The sequence below is a fragment of the Molossus molossus genome, unplaced genomic scaffold (genome assembly GCF_014108415.1).
Source record: "Molossus molossus isolate mMolMol1 unplaced genomic scaffold, mMolMol1.p scaffold_m16_p_19, whole genome shotgun sequence".
Taxonomy (NCBI): Eukaryota; Metazoa; Chordata; class Mammalia; order Chiroptera; family Molossidae; genus Molossus; species Molossus molossus.
Window position 1 is genome coordinate 28,296,996 of NW_023425354.1, and position 14,855 is coordinate 28,311,850.

Sequence of the window (14,855 nt, forward strand, 5' to 3'; positions counted from 1 at the left end):
CCTGTGCTGGACAGCTCTCAGCTGCAAATTCTGTCTGGCCAAGAAAGGCACTCAAGAGTGCAGGTCCAGCCTCGATTTTGATTAGGGAAACAGGATCAGGGAACAGATGCAAACCCAGGTCTCCAAAGTCCTTATCTAGATCCCCAAGGTCTTCCAGACAGTAGGAAAACGGCATCTCTGTCTCTCCATTGCCTTCCCTAGCACACTGAAGATACTCTGGCGACCCCACTAGACTACTTCGGATCTACAAAGGACTCCGGGGTCTCAGAGTCCAGAACACAACCTTGCCACAAACTCTGCGGTGCCCCTGAGTTTACCCAACTCATGGCCCTGAGACCTCGCGAGCGTCCCTTACCTGGTCTCTGTGTCCTTTGCTGGCACAGGCGGCCCGAACCCAACGAGAGGGCGCTCCCCAGGCCCAGGGAAGAGCTCAGGAGGGGGCACTCCGGCCGTCGAGGTGCCCCCAGCACTGCGGCTCTTGCCTCCGGGGCTCTCTGCGAAGACGGATGAAGAGCCCGAGTCTTTGCGGAAGGATTGGCGCACCGGCGAGCCGCGGCTAGGTGGCCCCGAGTAGGGACTGTGTGGCGGCGGGGGACCTCCGGGTGGGGCTGCCACGTCGGCCAGCTTCTGTGGCGACGAGGGCGGCAGGCGGAAGCCATAGCCGTCGCCGTAGAGAGGACCGCCGCCCGCTGCCTTGTACAGGGAGTCCTCCAGGTCGGACTGCAGAGCAGCGGCTGAGTAGGTGCTGAGCGAGCGCACCGAGCCGCGCTTGTAGAGGCCGCCGGCACCCGGGTAGGCGAACGGGTCTCCGGCGGCCGCGGCCAGGCTCAGGCGGCCCTCGTGGAGCAGCCCGTAGGGGTCGGCGTAGAGACCCTCACCCTTCACCAGCACCATGCCACCCGCCTTGCTCGCCATGTCCTCGTCCGGCTTCACGTCGCGTCGCTCCAGGATGGCACTGGGGCTGGGGCTGACGCCCTGGGCGGCGGGGGCGCCCCCTAGTCGCTCGGCCGCGTGGTGCACCGGGCTGCCGGCATAGGAGGGCGGGCGCCCCCCGGCGTAAGAGAGGCGCGAGCGCGACGGGGAGCCTGATGGCAGCCCAGACGGCAGCCCTGGCGGCGGCGAGCTGGACGCCAGGTGCGGCGCCGGTGACAGGTTGTTGAGGCGTCGCGTGGGGGACGACTCCCTCGACGCATACACCATCTCTCTCTGTGCAGAAGACAGTCCCGAAACCCACAGGGCTGGTCACAAAGGGGGTCCCTTGCTGGAGGAGCCAGCATCTTCCCCCTGACACTTAGGAAGTCTCCTCTGTTCTCTGCCTTCCCTTGCTCCTGCTGCATCTTGGGGCCCTCTCCCATCAGGGCTCCCAGAATGGAGGAAGAAGTGGCAGATGGAGGGGCACCAGAGGGGCAACCCGCAGGCCACCCTGTGGTGAAGCACGATGGGAAGGAGTGGTTCCTGGGAGAGTCCGACTAGAAATCCTGAGTGGATGGGGAGGGGTGGGGTTGGCAAATGAGGGGGAGGACTCCTCCATGGCTCCACAATTAACGGAGGCTCCCTCTGCTTCAGCTTCTACGTTCCCTTCTCCAAAGCTGGCCCTGGTCCCTAATGACAAGGAACTGTGCTCCTGGACCCCATCTGCCCAGCCTCCCCAATGCCCTGGGCACCCCCAGCCATACCCGGAGGTCCCCGTTGGTGAGGTGTGAGCCAGGGAAAGCGGCGTAGAGTGGCTCCTTCCGGTAGATCTTGATAATACTGCGGTCCTGGATGTCCCTGGAGGGTGGGGAAAGGTTCAGAGGTCACTCACTATCCCCGAGCCCTGTGTTGAGGGGCAGCTACTCCAAGGGAGGAAAGAGGTATGGCAAGAGGGGTCCCAACCCCTTCCTAACTCCTTACTCAGTGGATCTCGTGCCTCAGGCTACCTGCTACCAACACGTACACGTAGCAACCTCCACCCAGTCCACTTCCTCGGCCTCGGGGCCCGTTTCAGGTTAGCTCAAGATTGCGAGAATCCGCAGATATGGACGATTTAGAGGGGAGGAGGTGGGGCAGCAGGGCTCCAGGAGGAGAGGAAGGGCTGAGGACGAGTCAGGAGGGCGCTAGGGAACTGCCTTCGAAGTCAAGCCCCCCACCGAGGAGGAGTACGCAGAAGCCCACCCATCCCCCTGGGGCCACGCCCACCGGACGTCCTCCAGCTCGTAGAAGACGTTGCGAGCCTCGTCTTTGATGAGGATGGCGGTGTTGGGCGACTTAAGCATGCCCATGGTGAGCTTCTGCGGGAACATGTGCGCGATGAGTGCATGCAGCGTGTCCAGGCTGCTGACCTCCTGCGTGATGTGCACGCGCCGAGTCTCTTCCCCGAACTGCAGGAACAGCACCCCTGCGAAGGAGACGCTGTCAGTGTCACCACCACCTCCACGCTGCCGGCCGGGAGAGCAAGGGGGGCCATCGGGAGCTGCGCTGGTCCCGCAGAGGCAGGGTCTGAGACCTGACGCTGTCCCGGAGTGCAGGTGCACCCAGGCACTCCTCATGCTGCCGACCTCTCAAGGCACCTCCTTGACCCCAGGCAGGTTGGAGCCTGGACAAGAAAATGGAACTGGGGGCGAGAGCAGGTAGGACAGAAACTGAGGGGGAGTCGTTGCTGAGGAGGCAGGAGTGAGAAAGGAGGGTATGAAGTAAAGGGAGGCTGCTGAAGATGGGGAGAGAGCAGGCTAAAGGAGAGAGAGAGCGCGGGCAGGGGATGCTGAGGGAGAGACGCGGGGGAGAGGTGAGGGGAGAGAGATGGAGGAGGTCTGGGGAAAACTGTGGGGGGAAGAGGCTCTGAGGGGAGGAGATTGCTGGGGGATGGAGAGATGGGGCAGGGAGGCAGAGGCTTCTAGGAGAGAGATGGAATGGTCAAGGGGATGAAGAGGGTTACAGGGCAAGCAGAGCAGAGGGAGGAGCCAGGAGGAGGAGGGACAGGCCCGCAATACCTGGTGAGCGCAGCTTGGTCTGACTGGCAGATCTGGAGAGGGGCAGGCTCTGTCGGAAGCGGTTCATCCTACTAAAGCCCAGAGGCAGCTCGGCCTCCGACATGGTCTCCAGCGACTCAGCTGAGGCGTAGGACAGCTTGGCCGCCTGGTCTGCCAGCCCTGGCTGGGCTCCCTGAGTGTGGCGTGAGCTGCGGGTCTGCAGGGGCAAGGTGGATGAGAAGAATGGAGCGTGAGCCCTTCACTCTGCCTGCTGCCCCCATCCAGGCCCCGGGAACTCCATCAGCCAGCGACAAACACAGGCACAAAGGAGGATCTTCTGGATTCCAGACTTGGCTGTGTGGCTGCAGGAGAGTTCCCAACCTCTTGGGGCCTTGGCCTCCCTGGGACACCCAGCAGGTAAGGAGTGGACAAAGACTCAGGCACCCTGGGAAGCCAGACAAGAAACCATCTGAGCAGGAGCCATGGGCACGCCTGCTATTTTAAGTTTCCAAAGAACAACACAAATTTGTCACCGAGGTGAGCAGCAGAATCGTTGAGCAAATTGGGGCATTAGTTCCAGACATTAATTAAGCGGCGGGTTTGTGAGCGGCGAATTTATCCTTCATGGAGTTCAGATGGTTGGGTTGGGGATAGGAGGCAGGGCCCAGAGAGAAAGCAAAGAGAGCTAGGGACCCCAAAATCCCAACTCTGGGGGTGGGGTGGGGTATAGGCCCTCACACAGCTGGACACAATGTCCTTGACTTAGAGTTACTGGGAAAACCACCTCAAACCCCCCAGAGCTAGTTGGACCCCAGTTCCAAACAGATAACCTGCCTATTACATGCAGTGTACATGCTAAGCCTGGTGTGATCCACACGCACACATGGCATAAGTGCTAGGCTTCAGCCCCTCCTTGCAAGGCACATGCTGCCACTGCAGCCAACCAGCTGGCCTGCCCAAATGCCTCCCCTGGAACCCAGCGTGGCAGCCTCCTGTCCCAGAGCTAGAGCTGAAGGTAATATCTGGCTGGGGCCAGGGAAGGGTGTCACCCAGACCATTCCCTACTGCAGGAACAGTTTGATTACTCTCTCCGTAGGGAAGGAGTCACCGCGATTTCTGTTGCACTGAAAGAGCCTACTTTTGGCTGAAGGCTGGGCTGTCACTCAACCACAGCTCCTACTATTCTGCCTCAGTCCATCCCCTCAAACTTGGTCATTGTCAGAAACTCATTTATTTAAGGGAGAAAGATAATGAATCATTATTGCGTGTTATGTACATTATATACATATATGTATTATATATACACATATTATAAGGAAAAATTCATGTTAACCAATTCTATTGTTCTATAATATGAATTGCCTATTTTAAAAAAACAAATTACTCAAAACGATTAACATCGGTTATCTTGGGGTTAAGACAGCTCTCCCTTTTTCACAAGTTTGTATCCTTGCGCAGGGACCATGCTAATCTTCTCTGTATCATTCACAAGTTTAGTATATGTGCTGCCGAAGTGAGCACTCTCTTTTTATTTTATACATTTTTCTGCTGGGCAAATTTTGCACAATTAGAATATATCACTTTTATAATAAAAAAAAAAACAGTAAAAGTACCTCTAAAAAGGAATCACTTATTCTCATCCCCAGCCCTTTCCTTCCCCAAATCCTAATTAACCCCTAATTAATCTCCATCTTCATATTAACTCAATTTAATGTTCCAATCAGATTAGCATTCTCAAAAACAGAGAGCATCTTCCTATGGTGGGCAATGTGCCCAACTGTCCCCAAAGTGGCCTCGAGGGCTTGGGAATGTGGAAATACAGATTTGGGGACCTCAGGGGGCACCCAGCCTCAAGTACAATGCCTTGACCAGTGGGTGGGCATGGGTCTGGAGAAGAGGAAGGCCGTGTAGGAACTGGGGTGGGGGGAAGAGGGGGAGACAGGAGGATGCCTTTGCCCAGACTTTGGACCCCCAGTTCAGATCTAGGCTGACCACCAATGCCAGCCGGTGCCCTTCTCTCTCACCTCAGCCCCGAGTCAGTGTGGGGAACCATGTCTGGTCTGGTGGTCATGAGGTTGCCAGGCAACTTTAAGGTCAGTGTTTGCCAGGCTGGTGTGGATGAGGGGCTGCAGAGCCCGGGCAGAATGAGCAGCTAGCAGGGATGAAGAACAGGGGGTGGCCACCGTGCCTGGGAGGCACAAGTGAGGTGCCATGAAGAAGAAGGAACAGGGGCCAGAATGAAGGAGAGCAGGGATTCTAGAAACTGCTGATTCCTGAGAAGGCAGGACCCTGCCCAGGGGGGCCGGGGGAGAGATGCCCACATTGCCTGCCCTATCAGTTTCTGTCTCTATCCTGGCCCTGTGGGCACCTTTCTAGTCTCAGAGCCTTGTAGAAAACCCTCTCGAGAAGAGAGAAAGCCTGTTTCCACTTCTCTCCATCCCTGGTGTGAACACAGGGCAGAGGAAAGTGAGACATCTAGAAGGACTTCCCAATTAGGAGGGAGATGGCAAGAAAACAAAATAGTAATTCAAGAAGAGCTTCCCAAAGGTAGGAAAGGGGCTGCGTGGGAAGCAGTGGGCACCTGTCACTGGAGCTGTCCCAGGGAGCCGGTGGCTCCTGGCCTGAGATGAGGCAGAGGGAACCTTGAGTGGGGGCAACCAGACTAGGATCTGATGCTCCCAAACACAATTTCTCCCACATTTGGGGAGAATCATCTGAGAACTTTTTACTTTTTTTTTATTATTACTTATTGATTTGAGAGAGAGAGAGAGAGAGAGAGAGAGAGAGAGAAACATCGATTTTCTGTTTCATGTATTTATGCATTCATTGGTTGATTCCTGTATGTGCCCTGACTGGAAGTCGAACCCACAACCTTGGTGTATCGGGACAACACTCTAACCAACTGAGCTACCCAGCCTGGGCTTCATTTGGGAACTTTTATTTATTTATTTTTTTAATCCTCACCCAAGGACATTTTTGCATTTATCTTCAGATAGAGTGGGAGGGAGAGAAGGAGGAAGAGAGAGAAAGAAACACTGATGTGAGAGAGACATATCCACTGGTTGCTATCCACAGGACCCCAACCGGGGCCAGGGGACAAACCACAACCTAGGCGAGTGCCCTTAGCGGGAACCGAACCCCGGCCTCTCTGGTTCATTGGCCGATGCTCTAACCGCTGAGCAAAACTGACCAGGGCTCATTTGGGAACTTTTTTTTAATCCTCACCTGAGGACATTTTTCCATTTTTTGTTCAGATAGAGTGGGAGGGGGAGAGAGAGAGAAACATCGACGTGAAAGGGATACATCGATGTGGCTGCCACCCACACGACCCAACCAGGGCCGGGGACAAACCGCAACCAACGCATGTGCCCTTAGCAGCAACCGAACCCCGGCCTCTCTGGTCCATCAGCCGATGCTCTAACCGCTGAGCCAAACCGGCCACGGCTCATTTGAGAACTTTTAAAAACACTTTCCAGGACCCCATATTCACTGAATCAGAATCTCTGAGGCTTGGGGACTGGGGTTCAAGATTTTTGACAAATTCCCAAGGTGATTCTGATTTGGGAATCAAGTCAGCATCCATGATTCTGATAGTGAATGAGGTAAGCTACCAGGTAGGGCTCCCTACAAGCTAGGCGCTGTGCATGGGGTGTGCAGTATCTCGTTTCTTCTGTTTACAACAGCTCTATGATACAGATATTATGCCATTTTACAGAAGAGAAACCAAGGCCCAGGGGATTGTGTAATTTGCCTCAGGTCACCTGGCTAGTTAGTAGCAGACTAGAATTCACCACTAGGTGGTCTGGCTCTCAGACTAAACCACTACACTCTACATGCCTGACACCGTGATTCTATTCCATGATTCTCTGATTCAAGGATGTCTTCTCTCTGGAAGATGCATGCAAACAAGCTGCTTAGAACAGAGGACACTGGGGAGTCTGGGATGGATGCCTCTCACCCCGTCATGATGTTTGGGATTTGAGGGGCTGGAGACTGTAGGACACAAGCAGCATTCTAACTTGGTTCAGCTCTCGGCCTGGGTGCCAGGGAAGATGGCACCCGAAGGTCCTCTCCTAGGGGTCCACAGGATGGCCTTGGAGGGGTAGACAGCTCTCCAGCTGTAGACAGTCCAGACTCTCCAAGGGAGGCAGGAAGGCATCCATCCCTGAGCTAAGCCCTCCACGTGGGCAACAGGTTTGAGGGTGCAGGGCTGTGAGTATCTTGCTTGGCACTAACCAGCTCCCCAGAGTAGGAACAAGATGAGGGACCCATCATGGTCACAGGCCTCCCTGGAAGATGAAGTTCCAGGATCTGAGTTCAGAGAACAGGACCCTCACCAAGATTACGGGGTCTGGGCCCCTGCCTCAGAGCCAGCAGTCGTGGCCTGGGAAAACCTGAGTATCCCCAACTCAGATCCATAGCAGGGGTGGCCCAAATTCCAACACTGGATCCACAAGCCCCTGGCAGGTGACCCCAGACTCTCTCAAAGCAGAAGCCATAGCCTGCAGCCCCAAAGCCCTCCACCCGCACCAGAAGGTCCCGTGCAGTCGCACACCCCTGTGCAAAGCATGTGCAGGGAGGGATAGGGCAGGACAGCACATGCAGTTGTCATGGAAGCAGAAGCACCACACACTGACCTTGAAACTCCAGTAGTTTGGCTGCTGATGGAAATAAGAGAAGAGATGGTTATGAGGGGTTGGGAGGGGAGAGTTGAGGCAGGGGTGGGTTATAGACCTTTGGAGCTCAGCACTGCGCCCTGGGACATGGTCCCTCCACCCTCCGGGGAGCAGGAAGGTAGCTATGCCTGTTACATCCCATTCTCTACTGAGACCCAGGATAGCCCTTAACAGGCTCCAGGCCTGCTAGTGGGGGTGGGGAGAACCATTCCAGATATTTACAAGCCACTCTTCTAGCTACAGTAACTGTCCTCAGAGTTACAGATGGGAAAATGCACCAATGACCGTGATACAGGGAACCTACGAGACTCTGACAGAGATGAATCGGAGCTGCAGGGTCAAGAAAATGGCATCTGGTTGCAGACCGGGGCAAACTTCCTGGAAGAGGTGGCATTTAAGCTAGGTCTTGAAAAATGAGCAGCTCAGATTGGGTAAAGGCGTGCTGAGAGAGGAGACCGCGTGGGCAAATGCCCGGGGGCAGGCAAGTGTGTTGAAGGAGTAGTAGTCAACTGTCCGGTTTGGCTGGGGAGCAGGGCCTGGGAAAGTAGCAGATTAGGCTGCAAAGCAGGGGCTGGGCCAGATGAGTGGGCTTAAACGCTGAGTGAAATTACGTAGACTTAACAGGTTGGATGAGCAGAAAACAACCGAGTGAAGCGCAGTGGGGTCAGAACTGGACCCCAGCAGGGTTGCCAAGGCAAGGAGGCCTGTTAACGTGATAGACCCAGATTATAGAAAAAAGTGGACAGATGCTAGTCACCTTACAGCACTGGGCAATGGATGGGGGCCATGGAGAACAGAGGGAGTTGGGGAAAGTGGAAGCATGGGCAGTGCCCTGTGGTTGGACAGATGAGAGAGGAGGGCTTCTTGAACCCCCAAAATGGCCGGGATCTCAGATTCCTCCCCATTCACAATAATGTAGGGTCATCCGCTTTCCCTGGAGGCCAGAAGGCCCTTTCAGATGGCAAGGACAGGAAGGAGTGGCCTGGAGGCCTGGTTGGTTCTTGGCAAAGCTGAGGGCACCCTGCTGACCGGTGCCAGCCTCAGCAGGAAGACAAGAGGCAGCAGATGGCCTGGCCCTGGGGTGCCTGGCACCAACAAACAAGATTCCCCAAGCCTCAGAGCCACTGGCAGCGGAGAGGGACGCTGAGGCCCCCAATGGGAGAAGAAAACAACATCAGGGCATCCTGGGCCACATCAATGCTTTCCTGACAAAGAGGAGTTGGACCGGGGCTGAGAAGAGGGGTCTTGCTGGAATGGAGGCTTTCCCTGGGTTACACCTTTGGGGCAGGGGTGACACTGGGCTAGGGCTGGGATAAAGAGCTACCCCATCTACCCTCATCTGAGCCACAATCCCCACTTTCCCTTTGGCATTGGCTCCCAGAGATGCAAAAAATAGTAACAAACACTGGAACAATCTGTGGGCACATGCCACCCCCACTGGTGCCAGGGGATGCCCACAGGTGCTGAGGGGAGGGGAAGGGAGGGGTTGGAGTAATAGGCTCTTGCCACAGCTGTCTGTGGCCTTGGGAAGGGGAGGGGTAGCAGAGAAAGTGGACACATGGGGGGCAAGCAGAGCCAGAGGGCACGGGAAGGTTTATGATGAGAGTCATGTCTGCAGCCCCAGTGATGATGGACGGCTCTGCAGAGAAGGCTGCCGTCCCTCATCCACCATCCCCATTCCTCTGTGCACAGAGCCACCCACAGTGCCCTGCAACATGCAGGCCCCACACTGAGCCCGTGCACAGACTTTTAGATATCCTTGATAAGGACATCTCCACCAGCACACCCAGAGCAACAAAACACACTCACAAAAGGACACGAGCACTTGGAGAGAATCCCTCCATGGTCAGAAAACATCGAAACAAGCAAACTCAGGGACAGAGATATTTGTACATAGACCATCCCCACTGTACACAAACATGTATATACTCCCAGAGGACCCTGACTTGCTCACACACACAATGCCACAGCCCCACTCGTCACAAACATAAAGGCACTGACACTATTCACACACACCTCAGTGTCCCCCCAGAGTCACAGAAACACACAGAACCATGGATACCCACTCACATGTATGTACACAGGCACACACCAGATGCAGAAACACACAAAGCAGTACACACATATACAAAGAGAAAGTCTCATCCCTCCTTCCTACCACTAGCTAGATCAGGTGCGTCGGGCCACTTCAGCCATTGTCCCAGACATCATGTGTCAGACAAGTGCACTCCTGATTCAAAAGAGGCAGAAGATGCTCCACCCCCTCCCAGCCCCCAATGTCAACCCATCCAATTCAATATATGCTATAGCTGGGGCCCACCTCATGCCTCTGGGAGGGAGACAGAGATAGGACCTGTCTACAGCCACACTGACTATGCCCTCAATATGGGCCTACCTCAGAGTCCCAAGGCTAGGCACATCCACAGAGTAGTCAGACCTGCAACGGAGGGGTCACAGCGGGGGCCAAGGGAAAGGACTGGGTGGCATCAGGGCCACAGGAAATGCCAGTCCAGTCCCACTAGAGGGTAAAGATAGAAGAATTGCTTCGTTTGTGCTTGGTGAACTTGGAGTGAGGCCTGGGACTTTGGGCTCTGGCCTATGGAGCACACTGAGTGGATCCTGCCCACTCCTCTCCAGAAAGTGGGAAGAAGGATCCTCTCTCATGCTGGCCCCATCAGGAATGAGACAGTCTCCTGGCAACCCAGGATCCTTGGAGGGGGAAACATAGGAGAGGTCCTTGGGGATGCTGTACATCCCCTGCCTGTCTCTTTCCAGGGTGTTAAACTGGTGGGACAGTCTTGGGAGACAGAGCAAAGGGCTCCTCCTCTGTTCACTAAGGTGGGGCTCTCCCCATTCAACCTTCAGCACCCTTTACTTCCTCGCCCTTTTCCTGGTTGTCTGTTCCTCCTGCCATGCCCATCACAGCGCCTAGCAGATCCTCAACAAATATTTGACCATGAATTAATGCCAAGAAAATGGGACCAGCCCACGGGAGGAGAGGGGTGTCTCTGAATACTCTCATCTGGCACCACTCCCTACATCTCCTGGTACCCAGCACTGCTCAGCTTTCTGGGGCCTTTCCTAGGGATTTCCCAACACTGAAACTCCCTGGAAGGAGGGCAGAGGACAGGAAAGGCCCAGGAGAGGTCGGGCTCCCCAGCCTGAGCCAAAACCTCCAATATCTAGGTAAAGTTGTCTCCCTCTCTCTAGTCAGGGAGGGGTCTCCCATTCCCAGCAGACAGTGAGAAGGCAAAATAAAGGGTTGCGTAGACCCTACCACGGGTAATCACTGTAGGGAAGAATCTACAGGGGCCAGAGAAAATGTCAAGTGAACTCAGAGGATAAGATGGAAGCCCTCCATCCACTCTCGAGGGACAAGACTTCCAGAAATGGGAGAGGAGGAGCTGCTCGGAGACCCAAGGAAGCAAGGCCAGGGAGTCCTCAAACTCCCTGGAGAGAAGGAAAAACAGCTTCTTCCCTCTGGAGGCTGGAAAGTTAACTCCCTCCCTCCCTAAGAACCTAGTGGGGTTCGTCCTTTCCCTGGCAGCTGGTCCCTTCTCACGGCTGTTCCCTGAGAGGGAGGGGTTGTGCCCCCTGGGAGCCCTAGCCCAGCTGGACAGCTCGAGTCTCAGCCTCCCCCCCCCCCCCAGATGTCCCCTATAGACTAGGTGAGTGCGTGACCCCTCCTTGACCTCGAGCCCCTACTACACGTCCTCCAGGGAACCAATAGGTCGTGCCTCCTTCTCCTTAAACCCCGGCTCCGCGCGCACCGGCGCACCACACCCACCTCTCAACTCCTGCGAACACCGGTCCACGTCAACACCGCCCCCTAGGCTGGGGCTACGTAACGCGCCCCGCGGGCGCCACCTCCCAATGCGACGCACAAGCACGACCCTCCCCCAGGTGTGCTCCCCGACACCCTCATTTCCTACCCCTTCCCGATACAGTGTGTGGATTGGGGGGCTGTGGGACCTGCGCTGTATTGCCGGGGGCGAGGATGCACCCCCCGGAAGGTCATGACTTTCCGAGGGAGGGGGAGGGGGCACCCACCGCATTTCGGGATGGGGGCCCGGCCCACGCGGAAGGCTGCAAATCCTGGGGGTAGGGAAAGGGGCGTTTCTCAGGAATCCCGAACCGCAACGGCCTCCGCAACCCCCATCCCCGGACGGGCCCTCGGAGCCCCGGGGCGGCCCCCCATCTCCGTGTCCACGCTCCCTGCAGAGCCCGAGGCGGCGACCCCAACACCCGCAGCCGCTCCGCTCCCCCTTACCTGCGGCCACAGGTGTATGTGCGGGGCCCCCGGCCCCAGGTTCCGCGTCGGGCGCGGGGGGGAGGGAGGGCGGCCCCTACTCCCGCCCGCCCGGGCTCTCCCCTCCCCCGGCCACCTCCGCAGCCGCCGCCGCCGGTGCCCTTTGCTGCAATGCGAGAGCTGCCGCCGCCGCCGCCGCCGCCGAGCGGGCCCGGGCCCGGTCGCCTCGGTAACCACGACTCCACCTGGCGCGGCGCGGCGCGCCGCCGAGCACCTCTCTCCGGCCCCCTCCCCCGGCGCGGCCCCGCGGGCGCAGCCCCGCCGAGGAGCGGCGGAGGCTAGTGGCTGCGTCGCTGCGGTCACCCGATACTCCGGCCCTCCGCCCAGGACTCGGGTTGCAGATGGAGGGAGGTTACACAGCCTGGTGGAAGCGGGGGAGGGGCTGCGGTATAGAATCTAGCCTCTGCTCCCTTCCCGGGGTCCTCTCCAGGCCCCCACCCCCAAAGGTCTGGCGTAGGGGGGGGGGGGGGAGAGTGTCCTGCTGCTGACTCGCCACCCTGTGAGCTCACAGCCTCTCCCCAGCAGTCTGCTGTGTACCGTTGCCCTTAGTTCTACCATGACTCAATTCCCAGCCAAGTCTGGGAGGCCTGGGAGGCCTGTTTCCTTGATGGCTTCTGATCTTGCTCTGCTGTGAGACTGGCATGTGCTGAACTTCTCTGGTCCTGCACTTGACAAAAAGGAGCCTCAAACTTAGTCATGGGGAACTGGAAGTGTTTGATAAGCACTAAGTATCAAGTGATGACAAAATCCTGGGCACAGCCACTTTTCTTAGTAATTCCAAGGCTCTGGGGCGAGGGTCCCTTCAAGCTCTTCTTCCTCCATCAGAACAGATGTGGGCAGGCCTAGAACCCCTTGATCTGGGACAACTGAGCTCACCAAGTCCAGTCTCACTCTTCATCACTCCAACCCTATCTAACCCCAAGAACTCCACCTAGGGAGGCCTCTGCATGCCCCAGCGTACCTGTCCTCTGCCTTATCACCATCCCTGTTCCAGCCCCATTTTGGCTTCCACATGCATTTGGCCACTCAAAACAAGTATGTCCCACTTGCCATCTAGTCTTGGGAGCAGACACATCTTTGTTCCCCTAAGTTCAGTCAGGATGGGGCAGAAAGCCAGGAAAGGAAGTGGGCTCAATGCCCTGTGATGCCAAGCCATGCCAATCTGTTGCTAGACTTGAGTTCACTCAGCTAAAACGTTGGTGCTCTGGAATCTTGTCCTTCTCTAGGCTGTCACATTTTTTTCTTCTAATGCTTAAAAAAGTCAAGGCTTGCTGCCCCTCCCCAACAGGCTCCAGGTGTGTGAGCTATTCACTGGCTCCCCTGCCTTTACACCTCCTCTACCTTCTAAAGCTAAACACCAAGGACGCCCCTCAGGGCTGCCCTTCCTCTTTGCAACTCTGACTTCCTGACCCCTCCTTCCCATTTAGGACCCAGATGCCCATTTTTCTCCCACTGCAATGTCCTGGCCTGAGCCGAGAGCCCAAGCCCTGTCTAAGTGTACCCCTAAGATAAGGTCCATCTTCCAATCAGGGAAATTGAGGCCTGACAGAGAAGCAGGAAACAACTTCAAAACAAATGTCCAGATGCCAGCATCCTCTTAAAAATTTGAAACTAAACCTTGAACATAACAAGAAGGGTGGGAGAGAGACATTATGAAGAACTTCCTGATGGTAAGACATCAGGGAAGGTTGGGTCTGCTCAGAACTGGAAGGGGGTGGGGACAGAGGAATGGGATGATCTGCAGTGGGTGGGAATTAGGTTCAGAACTGGAGACTCCTGAAAACCGATGTGGTGAGGGTGGGAAGGGACTCCTGTTTGAAGGAGAAAAGAACACACACACAAAAAATTTTTTTTCAAAACCTGAGTATTCCCCCTCAAAAATGTCCTTCCCCAAAGCCAAACCTTGCCATAGATTTGGGGAGGGAGTGGTAGGAATTAGGCAATCAGGGGGAGAATACAGGGCATAAGAGTCTCCTGAAAATGGGAGACTCCTACCTAAGAGAAAAGGATGCAAAATAAAACTCCCGGATATCCCCCTTCCAAAAAAAAATAATAATCCTCCCCAAAGCCAAACTCCGCCAGGGGTTTGGAGTTGGGGTGGAGGTGGGTGACTCACCTGGGCCGGCTGGCCAGCCCCGGAGGGGGCGGAGTCGCCATGGAGGTGGGAGCAGAGGGAGCTGAGAAGGCACACGGGGTCCACGGTCCAGCCGCCAACCTGTGTGTGCGAAGGGGGGGACACCCCATTAGGGGGAGCGGGCAGGAGCCGCTGGGGGGCTGAGAGGGGCAGGAAGGGGCATTCTTTCACACTGCGGAGGGACCCTGAAACACTGGCTAGTCCCTTAGGAAGGGCGGGTCTCCAAGAGCCCTTGGTCTATTTCTGCATGTTTCTCTCTTGTCAGATTTGGGGCTCCCTGAGCCTAGGAGAGAAGCTTCCCCAGCAGATACTCCTGTTCTTTTTGTTTGTTTGTTTGTTCTTTTAAAAAAAAACAAAAAACACCTCCTTGTACATTCTGCCAGGGAGCTGCTCCCCACTTCTCCCCTCCTCCAGCTCTTCATTCCCTCCTCACAGAGATGCAGTCCATCCACAGGGTCCTTGCCCCAGTGTGCCCCTTTCCCCACTGCACCTTTCTTCCCTGCCTCTTCTCCCACCTCAAGGCCATACCACAAGGAAGGCTCAAAGCCCATCCCCTTTTGATTCCTCTCAGTGTCTTCAAATTCATTCATCTTCATTCATTCCACAAATAATTACTGAGTCAACACTACGCTGAGGCACTGAGCATTCCATGGCAAGTGAACCGGCTGTAGGTCCTACCCACATACTCTCTAAGGGAGGGAATAAATGAGCTGATGAATAAAGGAATGAATTTGAGAGTGAGTGGCTATGCTTTGATTCATTTAGTAAGTATTTACTGAGTGCCTACT

At 55.9% G+C, this 14,855-nt stretch overlaps 1 protein-coding gene and 1 non-coding gene across 2 annotated transcripts in view; both read right to left on the minus strand.

The window, feature by feature from the left end:
- The window catches only part of SRCIN1 (SRC kinase signaling inhibitor 1), a 65,722-nt gene that overhangs the window by 23,900 nt on the left and 26,967 nt on the right, over nucleotides 1-14,855 (minus strand). The window contains 8 exon segments of the mRNA XM_036268823.1: nucleotides 356-675; nucleotides 678-809; nucleotides 811-1,206; nucleotides 1,677-1,770; nucleotides 2,179-2,377; nucleotides 2,970-3,165; nucleotides 7,586-7,609; nucleotides 14,050-14,148. Coding sequence (XP_036124716.1) covers nucleotides 356-675; nucleotides 678-809; nucleotides 811-1,206; nucleotides 1,677-1,770; nucleotides 2,179-2,377; nucleotides 2,970-3,165; nucleotides 7,586-7,609; nucleotides 14,050-14,148 — 1,460 coding nt within the window.
- LOC118635106 lies at nucleotides 4,365-4,469 on the minus strand. Its single transcript, XR_004960450.1, has one exon. It is a non-coding gene; the product is annotated as a U6 spliceosomal RNA (small nuclear RNA).